This window comes from Hyperolius riggenbachi, chromosome 3, assembly GCF_040937935.1.
Source record: "Hyperolius riggenbachi isolate aHypRig1 chromosome 3, aHypRig1.pri, whole genome shotgun sequence".
NCBI classification, from domain to species: Eukaryota; Metazoa; Chordata; class Amphibia; order Anura; family Hyperoliidae; genus Hyperolius; species Hyperolius riggenbachi.
The window spans coordinates 342,073,303-342,100,825 of NC_090648.1; the positions used below are offsets into that span (position 1 = coordinate 342,073,303).

The 27,523-nt window shown below is 42.9% G+C and overlaps 1 protein-coding gene across 21 annotated transcripts in view; it reads right to left on the reverse strand.

Moving 5' to 3' along the window:
- MYBPC1 (myosin binding protein C1) overlaps window positions 1-27,523 on the reverse strand; it is a 169,304-nt gene that overhangs the window by 13,989 nt on the left and 127,792 nt on the right. For 19 of the 21 annotated variants that reach the window (XM_068276948.1, XM_068276949.1, XM_068276945.1 and 16 more), the window contains 5 exons: window positions 26,420-26,791; window positions 11,770-11,937; window positions 10,187-10,275; window positions 5,523-5,718; window positions 1,466-1,605 (listed from right to left, as the gene is read on the reverse strand). In XM_068276948.1, the coding sequence (XP_068133049.1) occupies window positions 1,466-1,605; window positions 5,523-5,718; window positions 10,187-10,275; window positions 11,770-11,937; window positions 26,420-26,791 (965 nt within the window). The remainder of the gene's footprint in view (window positions 1-1,465; window positions 1,606-5,522; window positions 5,719-10,186; window positions 10,276-11,769; window positions 11,938-26,419; window positions 26,792-27,523) is intronic. The other 2 variants (XM_068276966.1, XM_068276965.1) reach the window with 1 other exon arrangement.

The window sequence follows — 27,523 nt, forward strand, 5'->3', positions numbered from 1 at the left end:
CTGTGCCGGACTGGATCAAGTAAGTAAGGATGCCTCTAGCAGCAGCCATATATTTTATTGTCAGACATAGACCAACATAGGAACTAGGAGGAAACGTCCACTGTCGGATTAAGTCCAACAATAGATCAGAAAGGGTTAAAGGCCAAAACTTACCTTGAAGGACAACCATCATTAAACAAATAACTTTTTTGTTTAGTTACCTGGTAGCTTTAAAAAGTTGTTTAATGTTAGTGTTGTCCTTTAAAAAAAATGTCCTGTAAGTAAATGAGAGATGCACGTCAATCTAGACAGTCTGAGGATCACACCGAGTTGTATTTGAGCACAAATCCCTCAGTGCATAGTTAACACAGGAAAACTCAGTATCATGAAACCTCAAATGTTAGACTAAAATTTGTCACACATTAAAAACAGTGTACTATAAAACACTAAGGCCCCATTCACACTTGCGTTTTGGCAAGTAAACGGACTGGATCCTGATCGGATCCTGACCTGATCCTGACCTGATCCTGATCAGAACCGTACGGTTCCGAGCCGGATCCGGTCTATTTGCATCAGGCATGCATCAGGCTGCCATTCGGATCCGTGGGCAAAAAATAGCGAAATTTTAAGAAAAAAATGTTGGGGTCAGCAGAAGGTGCACCTGGTGCACGTGTAGAATCAGGTTCCTCCGCTGTAGGCCTCACCTCCACCTCCGACATTCTGCCAAACAGCTCCAGCACGTCTGTCACTGCTGCTCCACTCCAGACATGCTTGGCCCATGTGTCCCCATCCGAAATGGCCGCTTGCATACGCATAGGAAGTGGGGTAGAACGTCAGGTTTTTGTAGGCAGTGTGTTCTGTGCCTTCCGTTCCCCATTGGTTTCTGTGTTCCGGATGGTGCTGTCAGGCTCCAGTCCGGCTCCGGTCCGGGTGCGTTGGCCGGAGATCCGGAGCCAAAAAATAGCGCATGTTGGAAAAGAGTCCGGATCCGATCCGGCTCTGGTACGTACGGAACGGAAGCGTGTGAACGTCCGCATAGACTTTACATTGCTATGCGGAACGTACGTTCCGTTTGTACAGTATGCGGTCCGGATCAGATCCGGAAAATCCGGATAGCGAACGCTAATGTGAACCGGGCCTAACACCACCCACATCAGACCACACCCCTTCCATTTACAGCTACTGGCCTTTTTGGTCACATCTAGTACAATTTCCTGCCACATTCTGTTGTAGGTTTCTGAACATGAAGCCACAATTTAAGGTGCTTACACACGTCGGATTTGCGCAAACGACCTATCCTTTGGACGTCAAATTGGACTAGAAGTCCGGTGTTATCACATGAACGACAGACTGTACACACGCCCGATTTGACGTCCGAACGACCAGTCGTTTGGACATCCAAGTGACGGGTTGTGTGCACAAATCTGATGTGTGTATGCACCTTTAGCGAATATCAGTGAAATGGAAAAGATAAAACTGAACGTACCATTGTCTTTTTGTCTGCCTTTTGTATAGTGTATCCTGTGATTGCAGCATTGCCATTGTCTGCTGGTGGCTTCCATTCTAGTGCAACATTCTCTCCCCACACTTCTTCTATGACTACGCTCGCTGGTGGTCCAGGTCGATCTGGATAAAAACAAAAAAAGACCCAGAACATTAGTGCTTGTACATCGTAAACTCCATATTATGTGGTCAGCATTGATTGCTTTACTATATAATTGCATGCTTGAAAGTGTCATTACAGAAATACAAAATGAAACTCATATTGTACATTGTATGACAGTATGATCAATCCTGCTTGATTGGAGAAGAAGTTTAAACTACAATCATAGGATTGTAGTTTAAACTTCTTCTCCATCCTATCATCACCCACATGAGGTGGTTAGAGAGGAGCTAGGAGTGTGAAGCAGCTAGTCTTAGTAAGCACAGATCACCTGACCCCACCCACCTCCTGCTACTGTTGAGAGATGAACTCTTTGTGACCAGCACTGTAACACTATAGTTAATCTTATTTCGAAATTTACTGTTTGTGAGTACTTATGAGACAAATGGGATTATTTGTTTTGAATTTGTGGGGTCATTTGGCTTGACTGAAATATTAAAGATGTACTGTAGTGACATACAATAGAATGTAGTCAATTATTCATGATACCCACTTTTACATTATTTATCCTGGTTTTAGCATCAGAAACCCTTCCTATATATACAGTAGCTGTATACAGTATTGGTATGTAATTCTGCCCTCCAAGTGAAATTTAGCATAGGCTGTTTAGCTATGCAGAATTCTCCTCCCAGAGCATTCTGGTATGTGTTATTTTCACTGACTTTGGGATACGCAGTTAACAAAACAAAAAAATCTGTAGTGATGCACCTTCCAGCAGTAAAGATCTCACCACCTCTCATAAATTTAAGAATCTAAAATTGGTGTGAGTAAAGATTTTACATAATTAGTACATACTGTAGATTCTGGCGTATAAGACTACTTTTTAACCCTTGAAAAACTTCTGAAAAGTCAGTGGGGCGTCTTATACGCCGGGTGTCATTGATGCCGGGTGATACGCCCTATCCTGTTACTGTCTGTCAGATCTCGCTGCTGAGGACTATAGTGAATTGGCGCAGGTGCACATGTGCGAGATGTGAGAGGCAGAGAAGGAGGTAAATAGGAGAGAAGGGTGGGCCAGAGGGGTGAAAGAGGCGAGTTTTATGGGCACAGCGCAATCTATTCTTCCATACTGCTCTGATAAACAGGTAGACAAGGAGATCTGACCAATCCACTTACAGAGAGGGAGAGTTGACCAATCCAACCAGTCAATCGCCTATATACTGTTATATACTGGGTACCACATACAGTACAGAACTAGCATCTGTCCATACATAGCACCAGTATATGATGTGTTTTTAACCACTTCACAACTGAGGGGTTTTACCCCTTGAGCACCAGAGCAATTTTCACCTTTCAGCGCTCCTTCCATTAATTCGTCTATAAATTTACCATTATTTATCGCAATGAAATGAACTATATCTTGTTTTTTCGCCACCAATTAGGCTTTCTTTAGGTGAGACATTATGCCAAGAAGAGTTTTTGGCCATGATAGTTTTTAAATGCATGCTAATGTAATTAAAACCCATGAAATGTATTTGCCCATTTGTCCCGGTTATAAAACAGTTTAACCCTCTTAGCGGTAACCCCGAGCTGAGCTCGGGGTAAGCCGCCGCAGAGGATATCTCAGCCCCTGGTGTGGCGATTCGCCTCATTCAAAGTGCTGTACGCGCAGCTAGCACATTGCTATCCGCGCGTCCAGCATGATCGCCGATCGTCCGCACGCAGCGGTGGAAGAGGGCCCCCCCCCTCCCCGCCAGAGCCCTGTGCTGCCCGGACCAATGACTTCCAGGCAGCGCTATAGGCTAGATCGGAGGCGTAGGACGTCGGCTGACGTCCATGACGTCATTCCGATCGTCGCCATGGCGACAGGAAAAGCCAAACAGGGGAACGCGTTATATACGCATTCCCATGTTTGCTATTGATGGCGGCGACGATCGCACTAGAGGGACACATGCGCCCTCTAGTGTTGTTTCATGTAGCTACCACTCTGGTAGCTTTACATGAAACAAATAAAAAATGTATTTCTGCCTATTTGGCAGAATTAAAGAACCGCCAAGAAGGTTAAATTATGTACCTATCACAATGTTTGGCGCCAATATTTTATTTGGAAATAAAGGTGCATTTTTTTCAGTTTTGCGTCCATCCTTAATTACAAACCCATAGTTTATAAAGTAACAGTGTTATACCCTATTAATATAAATATTTAAAAAGTTCAGTCCCTAAGGTAACTATTTATGTATTTTTTTTTTATTGTAATTTTTTTTTTTATTACAAAAAAAAAAATCGGGGAGTGTGGGAGGTAATGAGTTAATCTTTTGTGTAAAACTGTGTTTGTATATGAAAAATGCTTTAGGGAGTAGTTTTACTATTTGGCCACAAGATGGCCACAGTAACTTTTTGGTTATGCAACCTGCAAGCGTAGGACGTACGCTTGCAGGAATTTCAGGGAGGCTGGGAAATTGTTTTTTTTTTCACAATTTCTCATAGAAGCAGCTGATCATTGCGGGAGCTTAGATCAATGAACGGGAAAGGTCTTTCCCGTTCATTAATCTCCGGGCGAGCAGGCAGCGACGTGCACGAGCGCAGGCAGCGGCGGGAGGTGCGGATATCTCCGTGCCTGGGGGTGAAATAATGGAAAAAGGGATGGAGATATCCGCACCACTGGGGGTAAAGTGGTTAATTTCATTTTTGTGTGCGTTGGAAGAAGGGTAGTCTTATACGGCGAGTATATACCAAACACTATATTTTAACTGGAAAAGTTGGGGGGTCGTCTTATACGCCCAGTCGTCTTATACGCCGGAATATACGGTAATTTATTAAATAATGTTGTAAAACGTAAGCATTTTTATTCATTAAGCTATATTCAATAAAGTTCTTCTTTAACCTATTTTGGTTCCTGGACGTAGAAACTACGTCCAGGAACCATGCGCGCTACCGCGTGCTCCCGCGGCCGATCGCGCGCGTGCACGTGCACTCCCGGCCGTGGATTCGGTAGCCACAGAATCAATGTATCGGGCTATGGTGCCCGATCACTGATTCCTCTCCCCCGCTGAAAAAGCGACAGCTTCTCTCGGAAGCTGAGCTTTTTCTGGCTGTTCCCTCCCCGATGCGTCACTCTAAGCGTGTGTTACGCTTAGAGTGACGTCATGTAAACAAACTCATGGCCGCCATCTTGTGGCCAAAAAGTAATACTACAACTGAAAGTAAAAAAAAATAAAAATTAACACACATTTACATTATAAATCTATTGTTTACCTCCCACCCTCCCAAAACTACCCAAATAAAATGTTTACTATAAAAAAAAAAATTACAATAAAGAAAAAAAAACATGTAAATATTTACCTAAGGGTCTAAACTTTTTAAATATCAATGTAAAAATGAAATATTTCTATATATTTTTTTTTTAAACTTGTAAATAGTGATCGATGCAAAATGGAAAAAATGCACCTTTATTTCCAAATAAAATATTGTCGCCATACATTGTGATAGGGACATAATTTTAAAGGTGTAATAACCGGGACATATGGGCAAATACAATACGTGAGTTTTAATTATGGAGGCATGTATTATTTTAAAACTATAATGGCTGAAAACTGAGAAATAATGCATTTTTCCAGTTTTTTCTTATTCTTCCTGTTAAAATGCATTAACAGTAAAGTGGCTCTTAGCAAAATGTACCCCCCAAAGAAAGCCTAATTGGTGGCGGAAAAAACAAGATATAGATCAGTTCATTGTGATAATTAGTGATAAAGTTATAGGCTAATGAATGGGAGGTGAACATTTCTCACGTGGAAACGACGGAACGCAAATGGGTTAAGGACTTGACAATTATTATTGAGCACACTTCAGGTGCTCTTTCAACACTCAGCATACCCACCCTGTCATATGCATATTATAAGATTAAAATATCAAAATGCTTTAAGTAAAATTCTCATCTTACCAACAATCTGAATGAAGATTGATGCCTTATCTTGCAGGTTCTCAACTTTGACCTTCAGATCGTACTTTCCAGAGTGACCTCTTTCTGCTTTCCGTATGAAGAGGATGGTGTCACATTCACTGTTGCGGATACTTATCTGTGTCTTGTCCACATGTGAGCCATTCTTTTTCCAAGATACTTTGGGTCTCGGTTTTCCCTAAGAAAGGACATTTTCAAAGTCATTCATATGCCGACAACAGAGGAAATATTATTTATAAAGCCCCTAAATCCCATTCTTGCTGTTTTGAGGAAGTGGTCCTATGCCCATATTCCTGCCCCTGGATTACATCCCTGACACTTCTTCAGGTAAATGATTATGGGGATGAGTCACAAAACATATCTTATAAGTTATATCACCTTACTTTATATGTAAACTCACTTTTCCATACTTTCTAAACACCCCCAAAAATCATTCAAAATAAGTTGTGCCTGATTTAATAAAATTCAATATTTACTTTTATGCACCATTTCTAATACTTTTTCTTTTGCTTTCTGAATACCTGAAAGTATTATATCGAAGAGGAGAAAAACAGATAAGAAGAGATATTTCATTTGAAAAGTTTTCAGAATAAACCCAGATGTTGTACATAACAGTTATTGCTCTTAAGGATCAAACCCATTGTCTTTAGGGGGATTGCATCAGCTGGAAAAAAAGGGATGACGCCCTCTGTACAATGTTCAATCAAAAAGAGCTGGCACGTCCAAGGTGAATCTTAGTGCCATATACAACATATAGCCAACGTTTGGAGCCACGTAGGGCCCCTTTGTCAAGGCACAATTTGCTTGAAGGCAACAATCTGTCTGCCGCTGTAATAAAACTCCAGTAGGGTTAATGGGAGAAGAATGCTCTAGACACTTGTGCACAGCGATGTGTACTCAGCTGGTGGCAGCAGTTGGCGCTGAGTACACATCACTGTGTGTGAGTGTCTAGAGGAGTGTTCTCCTATTAACCCTACAGGAGCTTGATTACAGTGGCAGACAGATTTTTGTCCTCGAGCAAATTTTGCCTTGACAAAGGGGTCCTATGTGGCTCCAAAATGTTGGCTATATGTTTTATATGGAACTAATAAAGATTCACCTTAAATATGCAAGCTCTTTTTGATTAAACCCAGATGTGCCCTAACCATATAGAAATTATGGTCAAAAATAATGGGAGTGGGGAAAGGGGAGTGGTAAAAGGCAGATGCATTGTCACAGTAAAGACTAGCGTAGTTAAAGAGTAACTGTTAGCCCCCAAAGTGAAATTTAAATCTCTACAGCAATGTTTTATTTAGTATTAAAGTGATCCAAAAAGCCAATGCAGAACTTAAAAATCAATATAATTTTGTTACTATGTAGCCTTTTGCCCAAGCTAATGACGCAAAGCCGCATATCTGATACTGATGAGCATGCAGAGCATGCCTATGTCTGCCCGACCCCCCTCTCCCCCCCAGGACCAGGTGCCGATCTATTCGCACCACAAACAGCTGACCGCTCTGACAGGGAGAAAGAGCGGGAGCACTTCCAGCACCGCCACGGCAGAGCAGCCGCCGCCGTGCATCTCTCTCACATGTCTCACATGTGACTCGGCGGCGGCTGCTCTGCGTGGCTGCGCTGGAAGTGCTGCCGCTCTCTCTCCCTGTCAGAGCGGTCAGCTGTTTGTGGTGCGAATAGATCGGCACCTGGTCCTGGGGGAGAGAGGGGGGAGAGGGGGGTCGGGCAGACATAGGCATGCTCTGCATGCTCATCAGTATCAGATATGCGGCTTTGCGTCATTAGCTTGGGCAAAAGGCTACATAGTAACAAAATTATATTGATTTTTAAGTTCTGCATTGGCTTTTTGGATCACTTTAATACTAAATAAAACATTGCTGTAGAGATTTAAATTTCACTTTGGGGGCTAACAGTTACTCTTTAAAGAGGAACTCCAGTGAAAATAATTTAATAAAAAAAAGTGCTTCATTTTTACAAAAATTATGTATAAATGATTTAGTCAGTGTTTGCTCATTGTAAAATCTTTCCTCTCCCAGATTCACATTCTGACATGTATTACATGGTGACATTGTTACTGTGGGCAAGTTATGTAGCTGTTTCTAGCTGCTCTGGCTGTTACAGACAGCTTTAAACAGCCATTTCCTGTCTGTGAACATTGTTACATTGTGGCAGTTTGCCCAGAGTACCGCGGTATTCAGAGCCTCTTGTGGGAGGGGTTTCAGCACAAAATTAGTCACACAGCGCCTGCTGATGGTCTGTTTGTGAAAATCATTCAATTTCTCATGTAAAAGGGGGTATCAGCTACTGATTGGGATAAAGTTCAATTCTTGGTTGGAGTTTCTCTTTAAATAGCATAATGACTTATAATATATATACTAGAAATAACATGACTGTATCATAAAAAGAGGGTGAAATAAATATTGTTTTGCAAGTGTACTGCATTATTTCCAGACACATTAAAACAGACCAAATGAAAAACTAATTATGCCTTGCACAATATTAACAAGAAATTTTAATATGAAATCCTGAATTTTTTTAAGTGCAATCATTTATTTAACTAATTGCTAGCAGATGCCCCTCCCAGGGGCATCCTGCCAAAGCAAGGGTTCCGGCAGGTTCGTTGCATGCTGGGACAACTACTACACAGGCTCCCAGAATTGCATTTTTAAAAATGGTGGTAGCCTGAATGTGATGCAGCAACCCTCTGGGTCAACAATGGTGGAGGAGTATGTAGTATTGTTGTATTTTGTATTTGTAATGCTGTGGGTGTGAAATGTTCTAAGCTCTTTTTTAGCTCAGTTCCTCTTTAAAGCAAACCTAAAGTGAAAATAAACGTATGATATAACACATTATATGCATAGTACAGCTAAGAAATAGAATATGAGTAGCAAAGAAAAGAGTCTCATATTGTTTTACAGTACAGGAAGAGTTAAAGAAACATTACTTCTTATCTATGCAAAAGAGCTTCTCCGAGCCCTTCGACCCAACTTGGGTCGAAGACAATCCTGTTTTCTGAAGTGCTTATCTCAACCCGTCTCTCACTGTTTCATGGTTGTTTAACCTCCTTGCCGGTTATCCCGAACTCAGTTCGGGGTAACCTGCGCAGGAGGATTTCTCAGGCCCCGCTGGGCCGATTTGCATAATTTTTTTTTTGTTACAAGCAGCTAGCACTTTGCTAGCTGCTTGTAACTTCCGATCGCCACCGCTCGCCACCGATCTGCCGCAATCCGCCGCGCCGAGTCGCTCCCCCCCCGCCCCAGACCCCTGCGCTGCCTGGCCAATCAGTGCCAGGCAGCGTTGAGGGGCGGATCGGGATTCCCTATGACGTCCCGACGTCCATTACGTCGGTGACATCATCCCGCCCCGTCGCCGTGGCGACCGGGGAAGCCCTGCAGGAAATCCCGTTCTGAACGGGATTTCCTGTTTACTCTGATCGCCGAAGGCGATCGGAGTGGGTAGGGGGATGCCGCCGCTCAGCGGCTATCATGTAGCAAGCCCTAGGCTCGCTACATGATTTAAAAAAAAAAAAAAAAAACTCCTGCGCTGCCTCCTTGCCGGAGGAATTGAACCGGCAAGGAGGTTAAGGTTTTACTACAGGAAAGTTCAAAGGGTCATTAGCTCTGCTCTGTTTTATCGTTTAAATACAGTGTTGTTTGTAAACAGCAAATATGCAGCTATGTAACTGAAAATAAAAATATGAGACTCTTTTCTTTGCTACTAATGTTCTATTAAGTATCCATACCACACATACAATTCATTATCTCATAAGTTTATTTTTTGCTTCAGTGTCACTTTAAGCACACCTAAACTGCTAGTGATCTTAAACTGAAGTAAGAACTTTTTTTCATAAGTACACCTCAAACAAAAACTGACATGTTATACTCTTGGCTGTGCAGTATATCCTGTCATTAGCATTCAGGCCCGGTGCACACCAAAACCCGCTAGCAGATCCGCAAAATGCTAGCAGATTTTGAAACGCTTTTTCTTATTTTTCTGTAGCGTTTCACCTAGCATTTTGCGGTTTTGGGAAGCGTTTTTGGTGTAGTAGATTTCATATATTGTTACAGTAAAGCTGTTACTGAACAGCTTCTGTAACAAAAATGCCTGCAAAACCGCTCTGATCTGCCGTATTTCAGAGCGGTTTGCGGTTTTCCTATACTTTACATTGGAGGCAGAAATGCCACCGCAATCAAAAATCTGCCTCACCCCGGGAGTATGCATTTCAGCAAAACGCCTCCCGCTCTGGTGTGCACCAGCCCATTGAAATACATTACCCTAGCGTTTCCACATCCACAATCTGATCTGAAAACGCTGCCGAACCACTCTGGTGTGCACTAGGCCTCAAAGGACATTATCAATCACATCATTATTTTAATCTGTGTCTGAGGTTGTGGTTCTTATTTTTAAATAATGTCCATACTGTATTTACCTCTTATTATTTTTATGTCTTGTATTTTCTGTTTTGATGTTTTATGCCTATTTGTTTAGATTAAATTATTAATAACCGTACAGGCTTACATGGCTGCCTGGTCTGTTGTGCAGTGTAATGACATGCACTGACCTGTGTTTCTAATCTAACATTACTTTCTTCAGTATAATATAACATATAACAGTATAATATGTCTGTAACAAGGACAAGTCATAGTTATTACCTGGAAAGGTATTACAAGGTTTACCGCTTCTCCAACTTTTCGAATGTAGGTCTGCTTTAGGTGTCTTGGAAGACGAATCTTTGGAGGTACTAAAAACAAAAACATACAGCTAGTATTTAAATATGCTTACACAGAGCTTTTATTAATGCAAACCTGACAGCAGAATCTGTTGTGAGGGATATTTGCTGAAGGGGCAGCCGTAGAACATTTTCCAGTGATGGGCACATTTTTTTTGTGAACCACAAAACTAAAGGCCCCACAGCACCTGATAAATAGCGGGCACCTGGGCTGCCCACAATGCTAAATGCAGCTACAAATAGAATTTTTTTTAGTTTTTTTTGTTGCAGAGGATTGGCAAGGGTGTGGTGGGGCGTGACAATTAAGGTTAGGCATACGGGGGAGATGAATAGTTAACTTTAGGCATGGGGGGCAGGGGGTTAAGGTTAGGTGTTCATGGGGGGGGTTGAGGTCGGCCTGGTCGGGCATTGGAGGGGGTGTAGCTAGGGTTAGGCATCGGTAGCAGGCGGGTTCAGTGCGAGAATAGGGTTAGATTTAGCTGTAGTAAAATGTTGGTATAATTTACCAATATGTTACTATCATATTGCACTGCAAAAGAGTAGAATATCTGTAAATTTACAAATACTCTACTATCGGTTATTTCTGACACCCAAATTTCCAAACGCCCCTGTTGCATATATGCAAATAAAGCTACTATATAACCATGTTTTGTTGTCAGGAAGCTTGCTTAATAAAACATCACTGCAACCTCAAGGACATGTAAAAATATATAAAGATTTTTTTTAGCCTTTAATTAAAAGACAGCATAGCCACACCTTCTTGGAGATAGTAAGTATCTTGTTATGCAGCCACACCAGTGGCCGAAGGAAAAGGCCAATAAGAGTTTAGCCTCTCCCCTGAGCCATCCCAACTCACATGGTATGAAAACTTGGAAGGGTACCTTGCGAAGGAGCTGAAAACCTCCTCACCTCACAAAGCACTCATTGTTGAAGGACAAGGGTCTCCTCCTCAAGTCCATGGGCCTGATTCACAAAGCAGTGCAAACTGTTTGCACGCCAGTGAAAATCCCTTTATCACGCCTAAACTCAGTTTAGGCGTGATAAGAAGAAACTCGCGTGAAATTCCTGCGCGCAAAGTTTTGCGTGCACAGTCGCACAGCGCGGTGCGCGCGATGTGCCCATTAAACCCTATGGGCGCTGCACGCGGAATTGCGCGATTGACGCGCAAAACTTTGCACGCGGGACTTTGCACGCGATAAAGAGCACAAAGCGGTGCTAACTCAGCGGTGCAAAGGTTATCACGCCTAAAGTCTTTTAGGCGTGATAACTGAGTTATCACCGCTTTGTGAATCAGGCCCCATGTCTCCCAGAAAAGAAGGTGGAATGAATATATTGGGGGATGGGGGGGAGAGATCTATATACTGGCAGATTTGATCATCGAGCATTAGCATCTACTAACCTGGCCATTTGATATCCAGTCACTGCTGAACAGGTATTTATCACTATATGTGGTGGTATGAAATATAAAGTACATTCACTTGGCACACAGAGAACATATACACTTACCTATAACCTCTTTTACTAAGATTGCCTGGGGATGTACTCTGGGATCACTCGGTCCAGCAGCATTCACTGCTTTCACTCTAACAAAGATTCGGGATCCAGTCGGCAGTCCAGCAATTGTGAATCTTGTTTTATCAGTCATTTCAGGATTGGCAACAATCCACTCCTCGGCTGGAATAAAAGCAAGAATAATAATTTACACAGATATGATATAAATATTTCCAAGTCCAGTAAAACCTTGGATTGAGAGTAACTTGGTTTAAGAGCCCTTTGCAATACAAGCAAACATTCTTGTGAAATTTTGACTTGATATATATTGTCTTGATATACAAGCAAAAAAAAAAAAGTATTCATGCATCATATCACCACAACTGAGCCAATAGTTCTTCTCCCTTTGGCACTGCAGAATTGTACTTAATTGTACTTAATCTGAGTGTAGAGATTGTGCAAAGTCACATGTCCATGACATCCTCAAAAGTAACTGTCATTGGCTAAGTTTCTTGTTACAGCCACACACACAAAAAAAGGTTGGGACGAGCCAACAGATGGCAATAATTCTGTTAGTTATAGTAAAAGTCTTGTTTACATTTTTATTTTACACTATTTTACTATAACTGTTTTTGTATTGTGGAACAAATCAACTGGGTTTCCATTTATTCTTATGGGGAAATTCACATTGATGTGAGTGCTTTGGATTACAAGCATGTTTCCGGAACTAACTCACAAACCAAGGCTCCGTTGTACTATGAATCAGTACAGATTTTGTAATAAACATTTTTAGGTTTTCATTCATGTGTAATATGAAGTCAAATGTAAATGGCTATTGTTGATGTATGAATTGGGAGCAATTTCAATCATGTATTTGTACAGTTTTTGAAATATGCGGTACAGAATAAGAATACAAATCATAACATGAGTAAGTCGTGTCCTTTGATCTCTTGTTCCAATTATTGAGAGGTACAGACTAACCAGCAAGCTCATGGTGAACCAGAACTCATTGGAGTGTGTAAGCGGACTACAATGGTCCTAAAAGCCCCCATACTAAAGTGCTAAGAAAAACAAAAGTTTGCTTTCTTAAAACAGAAAAAATTTGCTGGTTGGAGTGAGCTTGAGATGTCTCCCAGTGCAACACTGCTGAACATATGCAAATCAACCATTGTTACCTTTAAAAGCTAAACACACCTCCAGAACCGCTGGAATGCAATGATGTGTCAGCTTGTTAATTTGTACAGAGCCAGAATAATCCAACATGCATACAGACTGTTTTGGATTGTTTGATCCTCATCAGTGCATGGCATGGATTAATTTGGCTCTATGGAGTAAGGCTTGTAACACCGAGAGGTACAGACTAACCAGCAAGCTCATGGTGAACCAGAACTGATTGGAGTGTGTAAGGGACTACAATGGTCCTAAAAGCCCCCTTACTAAAATGCTAAGAAAAACAAAAGTTTGCTTTCTTAAAACAGAAAGAATTTGCTGGTTGGAGTGAGCTTGAGATGTCTCCCAGTGCAACACTGCTGAACATATGCAAATCAACCATTGTTACCTTTAAAAGCTAAACACACCTCCAGAACCGCTGAAATGCAATGATGTGTCAGCTTGTTAATTTGTACAGAGTCAGAATAATCCAACATGCATACAGACTTGTTTGATCCTCATCAGTGCATGGCATGGATTAATTTGGCTCTATGGAGTAAGGCTTGTAACACCGAGAGGTACAGACTAACCAGCAAGCTCATGGTGAACCAGAACTGATTGGAGTGTGTAAGGGACTACAATGGTCCTAAAAGCCCCCTTACTAAAATGCTAAGAAAAACAAAAGTGCTTTCTTAAAACAGAAAGAATTTGCGATAATTCAGGTTGGAGTGAGCTTGAGATGTCTCCCAGTGCAACACTGCTGAATATATGCAAATTAACCATGCACTGATGAGGATCAAACAATCCGAAACAGTCTGTATGCATGTTGGATTATTCTGGCTCTGTACAAATTAACAAGCTGACACATCATTGCATTCCAGCGGTTCTGGAGGTGTGTTTAGCTTTTAAAGGTAACAATGGTTAATTTGCATATATTCAGCAGTGTTGCACTGGGAGACATCTCAAGCTCACTCCAACCTGAATTATCGCAAATTCTTTCTGTTTTAAGAAAGCAAACTTTTGGTTTTGTTCCAATTATTACATTGTAAACCAAGGAAAATTGGATGATTGTAATATTCTTGGATTTCAAGTGGACAATGCTTTATTAGTATTACCTGACAGATTACATACCTAATCATTCTATTATAGTCAAGTCCAGCTCCCTTATCTCAGACTAGCGCAAAGACAGATCACAAGCAAGACAGCTAAATGGTAATTCACTAGGATGCGTATAATGCAAGATCTCCACATTTCTGTATATACCATCATCTCTTTACTTTAAATGGTTAAATGGTTGACTCTTCGCCCCTCCAATAATTTTTAAGAGCCATGTTGGAATCCATCAGTTAGAAAGCGATAATGCATATGCATTTATAGTGTGCACTGCAAGGTCTTGCTTCAAATATCGTATCAAATCTGCATCTTGGTCTTTTCCAAGAGAGAGTGTAGAATGGAAATATCCAAAGGATGAAACAATAAAGATATGATCATGCCAAATATAATGCATTGCAAACCAGAATAAACTGGTTGAACGATATCGTAAGGTTGCAGAATGATAAAAACTTGGTTTGTTGGCTTTCAGTGTTCTTCAGAGGCAGATCTACAGTCTCGATGAGCGTCTTATTCTTCACTCTTGCATGTTTGAATTTAAAAGGCTTCACAAATCACTTGAGTATTTAATGTATAATTTAAAGAAGAACTGAAATAAAATACAGAAAGCAGCCCAATATGGCAAAGACGCTGAAGTAACAATGAGGTAACAGTGTTTAACCACTTAAGGACTGCAGTCTTAAAACCCCTTAAGGACCAGACACTTTTTTCCATTCAGACCACTGCAGCTTTAAGGGATTGTTGCTCGGTCATACAACCTACCACCTAAAGTACCTCCTATTCTTGTCACTAAGGCCTCTTGCACACTGCACGCGATTCCGATTCAGATTCCACTTTTTAATCAGTTTTTACATCAGATTCAGATTCCGATTTGCAGTGTGCAGGGAGCAAACTGCAAATCTGAATCTGAATTGGAAGTAAAAACAGATTAAAAAGCGGAATCTGAATCTGATTAGCTTGCAGTGTGCAAGAGGCCAAATACAGCTTTCTTTTGGTGCTAATTGATTGCAGCTGTGATTTTTAGTTTTTATTATATTCATCAAAAAAGACATACATTTTGAGAAAAAAAATTATTTTTCTTAACTTTCTGTGCTGACATTTTTCAAATAAAGTAAAATTTCTATATACATTTTTGTCCAAATTTATTGTGCTACATGTCTTTGATTAAAAAAAAAATCCAATAAGTGTGTATTTATTGGTTTGGGTAAAAGTTATAGTGTTTACAAACTATGGTGCAAAAAGTGAATTTTCCCATTTTGAAGCATCTCTGACTTTGCTGAGCACCTGTCAGGTTTCATGAGGTGCTAGAATTCCAGGATAGTATAAATAACCCCCAAATGACCCCATTTTGGAAAGAAGACATCCCAAAGTATTCACTAAGAGGCATGGTGAGTTCATAGATTTTCTTTTTTGTCACAAGTTAGCGGAAATGGCACTTTGTAACAAAAAAAATAAAAAAAAGTTTCCATTTCTGCTTACTTGTGACAAAAAAAATGAAATCTGCCACGGACTCCCTATGCCCCTCTCTGAATACTTTGGGGTGTCTACTTTCCAAAATGGGGTCATTTGTGCGGTGTATTTACTGTCCTGGCATTTTGGGGGTGCTAAATTGTAAGCACCCCTGTTAAGCCTAAAGGTGCTCATAGGCCTTTGGGCCCCATAACACACCTAGGCTGCAAAAAAAGTGTCACATGTGGTATCGCCGTACTCAGGAGAAATAGTTTAATGTGTTTTGGGGTGTATTTTTACACATAGCCATGCTGGGTGGGAGAAATATCTCTGTAAATGAGATTTTTTTTGATTTTTTACATACAATTGTCCATTTACAGAGATATTTCTCCCACACAGCATGGGTATGTGTAAAAATACACCCCAAAACACATTATACTTATTCTCCTGAGTATGGTGATACCACATGTGTGACACTTTTTTGCAGCCTAGGTGCGCTAAGGGGCCCAAAGTCCTATGAGTACCTTTAGGATTTTACAGGTCATTTTGAGGCATTTGGTTTCTAGACTACTCCTCACGGTTTAGGTAGTTAAGTGTAATTTTCCACTAACTTGTGACAAAAAAATAAAATCTTCTATGAACTCATCATACACCTAACAGAATACCTTGTGATGTCTTCTTTCTAAAATGGGATCACTTGTGGGGCTCCTATACTGCCCTGGCATTTTAGGGGCTCTAAACCATGAGGAGAAGTCTGGAAACCAAATGCCTCAAAATGACCTGTGAAATTCTAAAGGTACTCATAGGACGTTGGGCCCCTTAGCGCACCTAGGCTGCAAAAAAATGTCACACATGTGGTATTGCCGTACTCAGAAGAAGTAGTATAATGTGTTTTGGGGTGTATTTTTACACATACCCATGCTGGGTGGGAGAAATATTTCTGTAAATGAGATTTGTTTTTTTTATTTTTTTACACACAATTGTCCATTTACAGAGACATTTCTCCCACCCAGCATGGATATCTGTAAAAATACACCCCAAAACACATTATACTTATTCTCCTGAGTACGGCGACACCACATGTGTGACACTTTTTTGCAGCCTAGGTGCGCTAAGGGGCCCAAAGTCCTATGAGTACTTTAGGATTTCACAGGTAATTTTGAGGCATTTGGTTTCCAGACTTCTCCTCACGGTTTAGGGCCCCTGAAATGCTAGGGCAGTATAGGAACCCCACAAGTGACCCCACAAGTGACCCCACAAGTGACCCCATTTTAGAAAGAAGACCCCACAAGTGACCCCATTTTAGAAAGAAGACACCCCAAGGTATTCCGAGTATGGCGAGTTCATAGAAGATTTTATTTTTTTGTCACAAGTTAGCGGAAATTGATTTTTATTGTTTTTTTTTCTCAAAGTGTCATTTTCCACTAACTTGTGACAAAAAAATAAAATCTTCTATGAACTCATCATGCACATAACGGAATACCTTGGGGTGTCTTCTTTCTAAAATGGGGTCACTTGTGGGGTTCCTATACTGCCCTGGCATTTTAGGGGCCCAAAACCGTGAGGAGTAGTCTGGAAACCTAACGCCTCAAAATGACTGTTCAGGGGTATAAGTATCTGCAAATTTTGATGACAGGTGGTCTATGAGGGGCCGAATTTTGTGGAACCAGTCATAAGCAGGGTGGCCTCTTATATGACAGGTTGCATTGGCACTGAATTGCAGGAAGCGCAGGATGTTCTCAAATCGTGACCTGGACATGGAAGCAGAGAACATGGGCATGTGATGTATTGGGTGCGTAGACCAATAAGACCGCAATACATTCTTTTTGACTAGATGCATGTTAAGGAGAAGGCCCCAAAAAATGTTACGTTCAGAAACTTGGAGTGGTTTCCACTGAAAAGGCTGGGCATGGTAGCTTCTTGGATTGGCGGTTGCGTATTGTGTGGCATAACGGTTGGTCTCAGCCACAATTAAGTCGTTGAGACCAGCAGTGATCAGAAAAAAAATTCTGTCACCACGGTGGGGTGGGTGAGGGTTTGGCCGGGTGATCATAATCTCACTGTGGGCAGATTAGGGCCTGATCTGATGGATAGGAGTGCTAGGGGGTGACAGGTGGTAACAGGAGGTAATTGATGAGTGTCTCAGGGTGTGATTAGAGGGGGGAATAGATGCAAGCAATGCACTGGGGAGGTGATCAGGGGGGGTCTGAGGGCGATCTGAGGGTGTGGGCAGGTAATTGGGTACCCGCAAGGGGCAGATTAGGGTCTGATCTGATGGGTAGCAGTGACAGGTGGTGACAGGGGGTGATTGGTAGGTGATCAGTGGGTGATTAGTGGGGAGAACAGATGTAAATAATGCTCTGAGGAGGTGATCAGGAGGGGTCTGAGGGTGATCTGAGGGTGTGGGTGGGTGTTTGGGTGCCCACAAGGGGCAGATTAGGGTCTGATTTGATGGGTAGCAGTGACAGGTGGTGACAGGGGGTGACGGGGTGATTGATTGGTGATCAGGGTGTGATTAGAGGGGAGAATAGATGCAAGCAATGCACTGGCGAGGTGATCAGAGGGGGTCTGAGGGCGATCTGAGGGTGTGGGGGCGGGCGATTGGGTGCCCGCAAGGGGCAGACGAGGGTCTGATCTGATGAGTATGATGGGTAGCAGTGACAGGGGGTGATTGATGGGTGATCAGTGGGTGATTAGAGGGGAGAACAGATGTAAATAATGCACTGGGGAGGTGATCGGCGGGTTTGAGGGCGATCTGAGGGTGTGGGCGGGCGTTTGGTTGCCCACAAGGGGCAGATTAGGGGCTGATCTGATGGGTAGCAGTGACAGGGGGTGACGGGATGATTGATAGGTGATCAGGGTGTGATTAGAGTGGAGAATAGATGCAAGCAATGCTCTGGCGAGGTGATCAGGGGGTCTGAGGGCAATCTGAGGGTGTGGGCGGGTAATTGGGTGCCTGCAAGGGGCAGATTAGGGTCTGATCTGATGGGTAGCATTGACGGGGTGATTGATGGTTGATTGATGGGTGATCAGTGGGTGATTAGAGGGGAGAACAGATATAAACAATGCACTTGAGAGGTGATCTGAGGGCGGGTCTGCGAGCAATCTGAGGGTGTGGGCGGGCAATTGGGTGCCCGCAAGGGGCAGGTTAGGGTCTGATCTGATGGGTGGCAGTGACAGGGGGTGATTTATGGGTGATTGACAGGTGATTGACAGGTGATCAGTGTGTGATTACAGGGGAGAATAGATGTATAGAGTACACAGAGGGGGTCTTGTGGGGAGTCTGGGGAGGATCTGAGGGTGTGGGGGGTGATAAAGAGCCCCCAGGGGGCAGTTTAGGACGTAATGTAAAATATAGCATTGACAGATAGTGACAGGGGGTGATTGATGGGTTATTAGGGGGGTGATTGGGTGCAAACAGTGGTCTGAGGGGGTGATCGGGGGGGGGGGGGGGGTTTCTGAGGTGTGTTGTGGGCGATCAGGGGGCAGAGGGGGCAGGATCAGTGTGTGTGTGTTTATATACACAGCTACCTACTACCCTGGTGGTTTCTCGATCACTGGGACCACCAGGGTAGGAGGCAGCCTGTATAATACACTTTGTATATATTACAAAGTGTATTATACGGTTACTATGCGGCAGATCAGGGATTAACAACCCCACAGCTTGACGTCGCAGGTGGGCAAAGCCTTATGCCGGCAGATGCGCGTGCATCTCTGCGCGCGATCTCTGGCTAATCAGTCCCCCAGGAGCCGCCGCCGATCGGTGTTATGCGGTCCTGGGGGTGCCACTTTGCCACCGCCCATTGGTAGTGGGAGGTCGGGAAGTGGTTAATGTCTCACAATCACACTATTTTAAACAACTGGTCTATAAGAACATTAAAAAGCTTTCCTATTGCAGCAATAGTCCAGTCATCAATGACCTCTATCTAAAGTACTAAGTTGTTCTGATAACTAATTTACTATCCACTGGAGTTTATTTATGAAAGCAGGTGCACAGAAAACTGAAAAATTGAGCAATTGGTCAACACAACCAATCCAAGCATTTGTTTTTTGATTGGTTTCCTTGGCAATTTTATTCTTTAGACCTGTTTTGATAAATCAATTCAATTGTCTTTCAGATTTAGGGACTTTGTAGCATACTGGGCTGCTTTCACTGCTTGATTTTAAGATCTAGTTTAAAAGGGAAAGTTATAAAGCAAAAAAAAAGTGAAAACTTGTGACGTACACAAATATGAAAGCAGTATGAGCCATTTGTTATTTGCATAGAATAATGGAAGTGCTGTAGATGGCAGATGATCATGAGAAAACACTGGTTAAAATGAACTCATTAATGTGAAGCAAGTATTTATTTCCTAGTCTATTCAAAGGCATTGGCCTTTTCCACCCTTTTCTATGAGGATATAATTTTATAATTTTTCATCTCTTTAAAATAACTTTTCAGCACCTTGCAATTGAAAAAGTACCAAAAAGTATTAAAATTATTGTAAGTATTTTCTTGCTTGCTGATGGCTTAAAAGACATTTTCTTGACAAGGTGTGAAAATATGACCTAGGAGCTTGACGCAATGGAGGATGGTGGTGTTTGAAAGAGCTCAGGTCTGCCGATCTGAGGCTAGCCAACCTACAACCTTGGATTCCTAGGACGTTGTGAGGCAGCAGCTACTCCCAGGGCACTCACCCACTACCTCCATCCACTACCTCCAACTCCCGGACAGCATCTAGGCAGACTTGGGGCAGACTGCTCCACGCCAATTTAGGCCTTGCAGGGCTTCTGTGGCAACCACCTTTGCTGAACCCCTTTTACATCTCTTACAACCTCCTGGGGCACCCACAATGTCATTGGGACTTTTTGGGGCTTGATCCACTTCACCGAGCCGGACCCGCCATGTCCATGAGCCGCTGCCACAAATCGAGGCCTCGGCTTCTGCTGGCTGACTAGGCCTCAATTTCTGAAATTTGCTACATACGTAGGTCCCAGAAGCTAAGTAATACGTGGGGCAACAAAATACAAGGTGGTGCAATCATATTTTAACAAGAATTTTGTTTTTGTTTTGGAGAGGCAGGGCCGGCCCTAGACTTTTTGCCGCCTGAGGCAAATTTTTTAAAAAATTGTCACCGCCGCCCCTCCCCCCCCCCTCGGGGGGGGGGGGCGCTCTGGGGGGCCGCCGAGCTGGAGGGGTAGCTGGCAGGACGGGGGTATTGGGCCAGCGGCGGGGAGGGGGGGGTCGGACCCCCCCTCCCTCGCCTGGGTCCCCCGTCCTCCGCTCCCCTCCAGCCTAAATAGAAGCAGCCGTATGTGTAAGAGGCACGGGCGGGGAGGACACTCACCTCTTCCCAGCGTGCGCTCCACTGACGTCACTTCCTGCAGCGTCCTACAGGAAGTGATGTCAGTGGAACGCACGCTGGAGCGAGGAGGAGGTGAGTGTCTCCCCGCCCGTGCCTCTTACACATACGGCTGCTTCTATTTAGGCTGGAGGGGAGCGGAGGACGGGGGAACCAGGCGAGGGAGGGGGGGGGTCTGACCCCCCTTCCCGCCGCTGGCCCAATACCCCCGTCCTGCCAGCTACCCCTCCAGCTCGGCGGGCCGGCTCCCCGCACCCACGGACGGGCGGGTGCCGCCCCTGGAAATTTGCCGCCTGAGGCAAAAGTTTCACCCCGCCTCATGAGCGGGCCGGCCCTGTGGAGAGGTGATGGAAGAAGATGAGAATACACTGGCTTGCAAAAGTATTCGGCCCCCTTGAAGTTTTCCACATTTTGTCGCATTACTGCCACAAACATGAATCCATTTTATTGGAATAATAAATAACTGCAAAGTGGGGTGTGCGTAATTATTCGCCCCCTGAGTCAATACTTTGTATAGCCACCTTTTGCTGCAATTACAACTGCCAGTTTTTTAGGTTATGTCTCTACCAGCTTTGCACATCTAGAGACTGAAATCCTTGCCCATTCTTCTTTGCAAAACAGCTCCAGCTCAGTCAGATTATATGGACAGTGTTTGTGAGCAGCAGTTTTCAGATCTTGCCACAGATTCTCAATTGGATTTAGATCTGGACTTTGACTGGGCCATTCTAACACATGGATATGTTTTGTCTTAAACCATCCCCTTGTTGCCCTGGCTTTATGTTTAGGGTCGTTGTCCTGCTGGAAGGTGAACCACCGCCACAGTCTCGTCTTTTGCAGACTCCAAGAGGTTTTCTTCCAATTGCCCTGTATTTGGCTCCATCCATCTTCCCATCTACTCCAACCAGCTTCCCTGTCCCTGCTGAAGAGAAGCACCCCCAGAGCATGATGCTGCCACCACCATATTTGACAATGGGGATTGTGTGTTCAGAGTGATGTGCAGTGTTAGTTTTCTGCCACACATAGCGTTTTGCATTTTGGCCAAAAAGTTTCATTTTGGTCTCACCTGACCAGAGCACTTTCTTCCACATGTTTGCTGTGTCCCCCACATGGCTTGTGGCAAACTGCGAACAGGACTTCTTATGCTTTTCTGTTAACAATGGCTTTCTTCTTGCCACTCTTCCATAAAGGCCAACTTTGTGCAGTGCATGACTAATAGTTGTCCTATGGACAGATTCCCCCACCTGAGCTGTAGATCTCTGCAGCTCGTCCAAAGTCACCATGGGCCTCTTGACTATACTCCGTGGGATGTTCAAGGCTTTGGAAATAGTTTTGTAGCCTAAGCCTGCTTTAAAATACTCAATAACTTTATCCCTGACCTGTCTGGTGTGTTCTTTGGACTTCATGGTGTCGTTGCTCCCCATATTCTCTCAGACAATTTCTGAGGCCGTCACAGAGCAGCTGTATTTGTACTGACATTAGATTACACACAGGTGCACTCTATTTAGTCATTAGCACTCATCAGGCAATGTCTATGGGCAACTGTCTGCACTCAGACCAAAGGGGGCTAAATAATTACACACACCCCACTTTGCAGTTATTGATTTGTAAAAAATGTTTGGAATCATGTATGATTTTTATTTCACTTCTCACCTGTACATCACTTTGTATTGATCTTTCACGTGGAATTCCAATAAAATTGATTCATGTTTGTGGCCGTAATGTGACAAAATGTGGAAAACTTCAAGGGGGCCGAATACTTTTGCAAGACACTGCCGATATGCAAGTTTAAAGCTTCAGGGAGAGAAGTGGAAAGTGAGCAGCTTTTGTATGAGTGAACCCAGTCATGGTCAAAGATAAACAGGGGAAATCTACAGCAATAAGAGAACAGGGGCGCCAGCAGGATAAAAGTGGGTAAAACTTTAAAATTTGCTCGGAGGAAGCGGTGGACTTACCTCCGGAAAGCAGACACGAATGACTGTCTTCATCAGGCAATAAGGCGGGGACAAACAGAAATATTGCCTGATGAAGCGGGCTGTGCCTGCGAAACGCGTTGCATCTTTGTGGTACTTTACAATAAATGTGTTTATAATTATTAAGACAGTCATCCGTGTCTGCTTTCCAGAGGTAAGTCCACCACTTCCTCCAAGCCAATTTTAAAGTTTTACCTACTTTTATCCTGTTGGCGCCTCTGTTCTCTTACTGCTATACCGTGTCCACCCTTGGTGAAGGGGTGACCCACTTCCTTCTTTCTGATCTACAGAGAGCGACTTCTTAATCCTGAGTGAGGACAGGTCTAATCTTCTCTCCTGCCTATACAGTGGTTACCTATGAGGTGACCCATGTTTGTGAGTATACTCATCTCACTAATCATTTCCCATTGTTATTGACATACTACACTATAATGGGCTCTCAGTTTCTCCATTTTTAGGGAAAATCTACAAGGAGACAGAAGAAAAACTCCCCAGCACCCACACTAAGGGGACTTACTGGAGACCTTTCGTTCACAGACAGCTACTCTTGGAGTGAATCCCAGAAATTAAATGGTGTCCGATATGGAGCTAGACACAGTCTTTCCTCTGGCACTCCAAAGCCCGTGGTAGATGCCACAGAGTAGCCGGCGATACCCTACTCAAAGGTACTTACTTTAGCTGACTTGAAGTAGTAGCTGGGGATTTCAAACAAACAGGGCAGTCTATGGCTGCTTCTGTATGCAGTGATATACAGGGCGTGAATTCTAAAATGGAGGCTATCTCTAAAGCATGAAAGACAAGACAAGACAAATAACATTTATATTGCGCTTTTCTCCTTGCGGGCGCAAAGTGCCAGAGCAGAGCAGCAGCCACTAGGGTGCGCTCTATTGGCAGTAGCAGTGTAAGGGAGACTTGCCAAAGGTCTCCTACTGAATTAGTGCTGGCTTACTGAACAGGCAGAGCCGAGATTCGAACCCTGGTCTCCTGTGTCAGAGGCAGAGCCCTTAACCATTACACCATCAGCCAACTGCATAAAGCTACAAGCCACAGACTTTCATTACTAAAATGAAGCACCTGAGTCTTAAACAGAAGTTTAAGCTGCAACAAGCCTACCGCATAATACAATATTTGGATAATCACAGGAGGAGAAACAATCTACAGGTAAAAGGTCTGCCTGAGATGTTGGGAGCTTCACAGGTTACAGGAGTCCTACAGGTCATCTTTAATGATCATTCGCTACATGGGGGGGAAAAACAAAAAACATGATCCCTCTTTGCAGTTCAAATTACATTATATGACAATGTTGAATAACTTGCAGACTTGGAGGATTGGAGTAAACTAACCATATCTTGGTTTGGCAAGATGACAGTTCTACCACGGGTATTATACCTTTTTCAAGCTGCCTCAATAGCCCTGCCACTGTCTTTTTTAAATCAATTACAGAGTAAGCTAAGTATTTTCATCTGGAAGAAAGCATGGCCCAGATTTAATAGACAGGTTACCTAAACAAAGGGGTGGAGTGGGAGTTCCATACTTCTCCAGGTACTATATATTGTGATGAGAATAATTGACTGGTCAAGTCCAAAGGGCTTGCATTGGATGAGGTAATGTTAGGACAAGCAGTGTCCATTCTCCCATGGATCCCACACCATTCCTCACAAAACCAAATTAAACATTCATTAATATTAATGGGTACAATGCATGTGTTTCAACAGGCATATAAGAGCCTTCGCATCTCTCATGGGTGGGCCCATTAACCGGGGTTTATCATAATAAGGATTTTGGACTGGAAGAGCCTTTCTTAAAAGAGTCTCAATTTAACTCGCTCTCAATTTACACATGCCGGCCAGAAGGTAGACATCCAGGATCTACCCGGTATTAACACTTGGTCGTGCTCACAATTGAGATTTTGCATTTGTACTAGAGACCTTAAACCACATTTCATTAGAGACCTGACAAAATTTGAACTGTTGTGCCTTCAAGGAAACCCAATGACGCACACAGTTTCTTTTATGTATAAATTATTGGAGGTTTGAATGAAGGAAACTCCCCTGATATTTGCAGATAAGTGGGGACAGGGAGTGGAGAAGGCTGTAGTTCAAGAACTACTTCCATACAGTTCACAGAAAAAAAAGGGAATTTATGGAAGGTAAGTAGACATCTCCTCATTCTAGTGTTTGCTCGTTTCTGCAACTGGATATATATCGTAAAGATGCTTATTTGCTTCCCAGTTGCAGAATCTAGTAAGCACTAGTATGGGGACATGTCTACTTACCTTCCATAAATTCCCTTTTTTTCTGTGATCTGTATGGAAGTAGTTATTGAACCTTTGTGCAAAAGGACGAAAATGCCTTTTCTGATCCCTGTTATCACTTATCTGCAGATCTCAGGGGAGTTTCCTTCATTCGACCCTCCAAGAATTTATACATAAAAGACACTGGCACAGTGAACAGATCAGCAAGGTTTATAGATTACTGGAAAAGAGGAGACAGGATACTAATAATTCTGAATCTTCCAGCTGTGAAAACTGCATTTAAATTGTGCCAGCAGGATGTCTTGTGGCTACATCTAGTGACAGCAGAGGAGTTGCTAGAAGAATGTGGGGCCCTATTAATAGTTTCAAAATCTAAATTGTTTGGCAAATGCAATCATCTGTTAAATGCTAACTTGCAGTCTATTAGTAAGGTTGACATATGTGACGTAAGAAATATTACTTACATATATATTGCATGGAGCCACACATGGATGGAAGCGCAAATGTTTTATTTCAGTGAATTTATATACTATGTCAGGAAAGGTAGTTTTCGGTCAAGGTAAATATTCAACATCGTTTTTTAAGCTATTGGTTAAAACATGATGCACAATAAAACATAACAAGAACTCTGCCTTATTATAAAAGGGTAAAATATTAAAAGTGTAAAATTAAAGAAAATGGGATCGTTATCTTAAAGAGAATCTGAAGTTAAAATTAAAACACAGATACTTACTTAAGGAGAGGGAAGCCTCTGGGTCCTATAGAGCCTTCCATGTCTCCTTCCCGGTCCCCCTCATTCCCCTGCAGACTTCCCGGTTTAAATCTCCAGCCATGGGAGACTTCGGCAGTCTTTGGAAGCACTTGGGCTTCCGAAGATGCGTGGCTCTGTACTGCGTGTGCGCGAGAGTGTGCATGAGAGAGGGCGCTCGCGTGTGTGCAGTATGGAGAGGCCTGTGTTCGGAAGCCCGCGTGCTTCTGAAGACTGCCAAAGTGAAAGAGAGTAGTCTACGACCCATGGGTCGTAGACTTCTAACAGGGGAGCCTGCAAGGGAATGCCGGGACTGGGAGGAGAACGGGAAGGCTCTACTGGACCCAGAGCCTTCCCTCTCCTCAGGCAAGTATCTGTTTGTTTGTTTTTAAATTACGCTTCAGACTCCCTTTAAAAACAAATTTCACATTTAAATTCTGATTTTGTTATAGAGATTAGAAATTAAGCATTAATTTGGTTGTTATGTCTGTTGACTGTGCTTCATTATATGTTATCTTTACAATGACACGGGAAACGGTTTTGAAAGGGATAGTTACACAGCTAGCTGAATAATAGAGATTACGGTAAGTTTACTGTGACTGGTGAAGCAAAAGTATAATAATTTGAGAATTATGTGTGTTACCTTCATTTGGCTCCTCATGGAAGTCCTCAGCATCAATTTCTTTAATTTGTAAAGCAACTTCCACACGCTTCTCTATTGGTGTCAGCTCCATGTATTTGGCCTTTTGCCCTTTGCTTTCTAGTAACTTCTGAGATTTGTTGTGATCCATCTTCTTCTTTGTTTGACCTTTGAGTTTCTTCCATGCCTTTTTTAAGTCATCTACTGACCTGTTCTTTCCACCAACAGCATTAATCTTCTTCTGGATTTCCGCCCACATTTTCTCCTTATCTTCGGCACTAGTTTGGGCTCCAAAAAGCTGAGGCCCATTTTTGATAATATTGTCCACTAAAGTGTTCAGCTCTTCATCTGAAAGTTGTGGGGCATCTGCTCCTCCTGGTGAAGATTGGGCAACCTCAGATAAACTGAATTTTGTACATGCTCATGGAACCAATAAAATTAAATGAAAATAAAATAACAGACCAACCATGTCACATTTTAAAGATGGTAATTATAACTGTTTAAAGGTCATCTTTGAAAAACATATGTTTGCACATACTTGTGTTATGAAAACGTAGTCTGCTTAGTACCATTGTCATACTCAGGATGGTAAAGGTGTCATGTCCTTAATGCTGGGTACACACGGTGCGCTCCCGCACTCGATTCCCGTCGATGCGCCGCTCGATTCCCGTGCATTCATTTATTTCCAACATGTCCGATTCGCGTTTTGATGGATCGTTAGGTCGATTTGCCATACTTTACATGGCATTCAACCTAAAAATCATCGAAATGCGCTCGGAAATGCTCGGAAATAATCGAATCGTCGGGAATCGAGCGGCGCATTCGATGTGGGAACGCACCATGTGTACCCAGCATTACACTTCCTTTTTAGAGCCTAACCTTAACCCCTTACTGCCCGATGCCTCACATTAACCGTCCAATCTGGTGCCTAACTTTCAACCCCGCTTGGTTTGTAGACCTTAAATCAAACCAGTAACTATAATCCTCAAGGTAAGTATTTTATCTTGACCTTCCAGGAAGGACAATATGATTTGTAAGCTATTTCAGTGATACACCCTGATCCGGAGGTCAATATCGTGAAAGAGCTGACACTTGGCACTTGCAACC